This window comes from Solanum tuberosum, unplaced genomic scaffold, assembly GCF_000226075.1.
Source record: "Solanum tuberosum cultivar DM 1-3 516 R44 unplaced genomic scaffold, SolTub_3.0 scf00002, whole genome shotgun sequence".
NCBI lineage: Eukaryota > Viridiplantae > Streptophyta > Magnoliopsida > Solanales > Solanaceae > Solanum > Solanum tuberosum.
Window position 1 is genome coordinate 1,122,565 of NW_006238928.1, and position 1,399 is coordinate 1,123,963.

General features: G+C 34.7%; 1 protein-coding gene across 1 annotated transcript; it reads left to right on the forward strand.

The window, feature by feature from the left end:
* Positions 1 to 303: 303 nt before the first annotated feature.
* Positions 304 to 1,168, forward strand: LOC107063290 (pyrophosphate-energized vacuolar membrane proton pump-like). The gene is made up of 2 exons (XM_015314960.1): positions 304 to 660; positions 1,070 to 1,168. The coding sequence occupies exons 1-2, from the start codon at positions 304 to 306 to the stop codon at positions 1,166 to 1,168; spliced, it is 456 nt and encodes a 151-aa protein (XP_015170446.1).
* The last annotated feature ends 231 nt before the right edge of the window (positions 1,169 to 1,399 follow it).

A 1,399-nucleotide genomic window follows, 5' to 3' on the forward strand; every position in this document is an offset into this window, starting at 1 on the left:
TTAGACTTGTGATACACTACTAAATAGACAGTTGAAGTTCTGATAGGAAACTCTACAACTACGAGGAAACCATAACAAATTTCAATCATGAACGAATTTGGTTCAGATTTGAAATTTCAGACTTGAAGTTCTGATAGGACGTTTTAGACTTGAAGTTCTGATAGAAAACAATTGAACTCTTTTTTCAGTACTTTTATAATCTAAGAGCATCTAGCAACATTGCGTTTATGCCTGTTATTTGTCTCTTTTTCTTTTATATTTTGGGGAGGGGGAAAGTTATGTAGTATCTAATCTATGTTCTTAATGTCTACTATTGCAAAATCTTACAGTCCAGTACAAGAAGTGGCAGATTCTTGCAAGACTGGTGCTGCGACAAATGTAATATTTGGATTGGCTCTTGGATATAAATCTGTTATCATTCCCATATTTTCCATTGCTGCTTCTATATACGTGAGCTTCAGCTTAGCTGATATGTATGGCATTGCAGATGCTGCTCTGGGAATGCTTAGCACTATAGCCACTGGGCTCGCAATAGATGTTTATGGCCCTATCAGCGACAATGTTGGTGGTATTGCAGAGATGGCTGGAATGAGCCATAACATTCGTGAAAAGATTGATGCTCTTGATGCTGCTGGGAACACAACATCTGCAATTGGCAAGGTTAGATAAGTCTCCTTCTAATCTGTAGCATTAATCTAACTATGTTTATCCAATTATGCTACCATCTAATTCATAGAGTCTCAAATGCTAATCAGTGGCAGATTGAGTGATTCCTGATGTCCATAGAATTTCTTTCCAATTAGATGTGTCCTTCACACTTCTTAACTAGAAAGTTTCAGCAACAGTAATTGATTAGAATTTAGATCTAAAATCAGACCTCTATCATGCTGCTACTAGTTCCTTGCGGAATTGCCTCTATTGTCTTCTCTTGATACAACGCATGCTCTCGCTGAGTTTTAGAACTTTTTTGCGATAAGCAGTTTAACTAATTTTGGTGTAAAATTTACATATTACTCCTTATCTATACCAATGGTTACTTATGGTCTTTTCAAATATTTTGTACTTACAGATTTTGAAGATTGAAGTTACAAGTCAAGATGCAAGTTTAGAAGATGCAAAAGACTATTATTATTTTGCTATGGAAGTTATGCAAAACTTCATATCATAGTCTAGCTTGAGATGTTGATAAGCTAGGCTTTTTTGTTAAGAAAATATTGAAATTAAAATCATGGGATGTGACCCAATTTTTATATTTTTATCAGCCTTTTGCTTGAAGACTTTTTGTCGCAATCTTATGTTTATTGATAAATATTTTTAAATTTGTGATACGAAACGTAAGAAACAGTGGTGGTCAATTAGAGACCAAAAATGTTGCTCGTCCCTAAAAGTTCATCTAGGA

Bases quoted from the DNA above. Each gene is read 5' to 3' on its own strand.
- LOC107063290 (XM_015314960.1), top strand. From the start codon at position 304: ATGTCTACTATTGCAAAATCTTACAGTCCAGTACAAGAAGTGGCAGAT. The intron at 661-1,069 runs GTTAGATAAGTC...TTGTACTTACAG, and splicing joins CAACATCTGCAATTGGCAAG to ATTTTGAAGATTGAAGTTAC.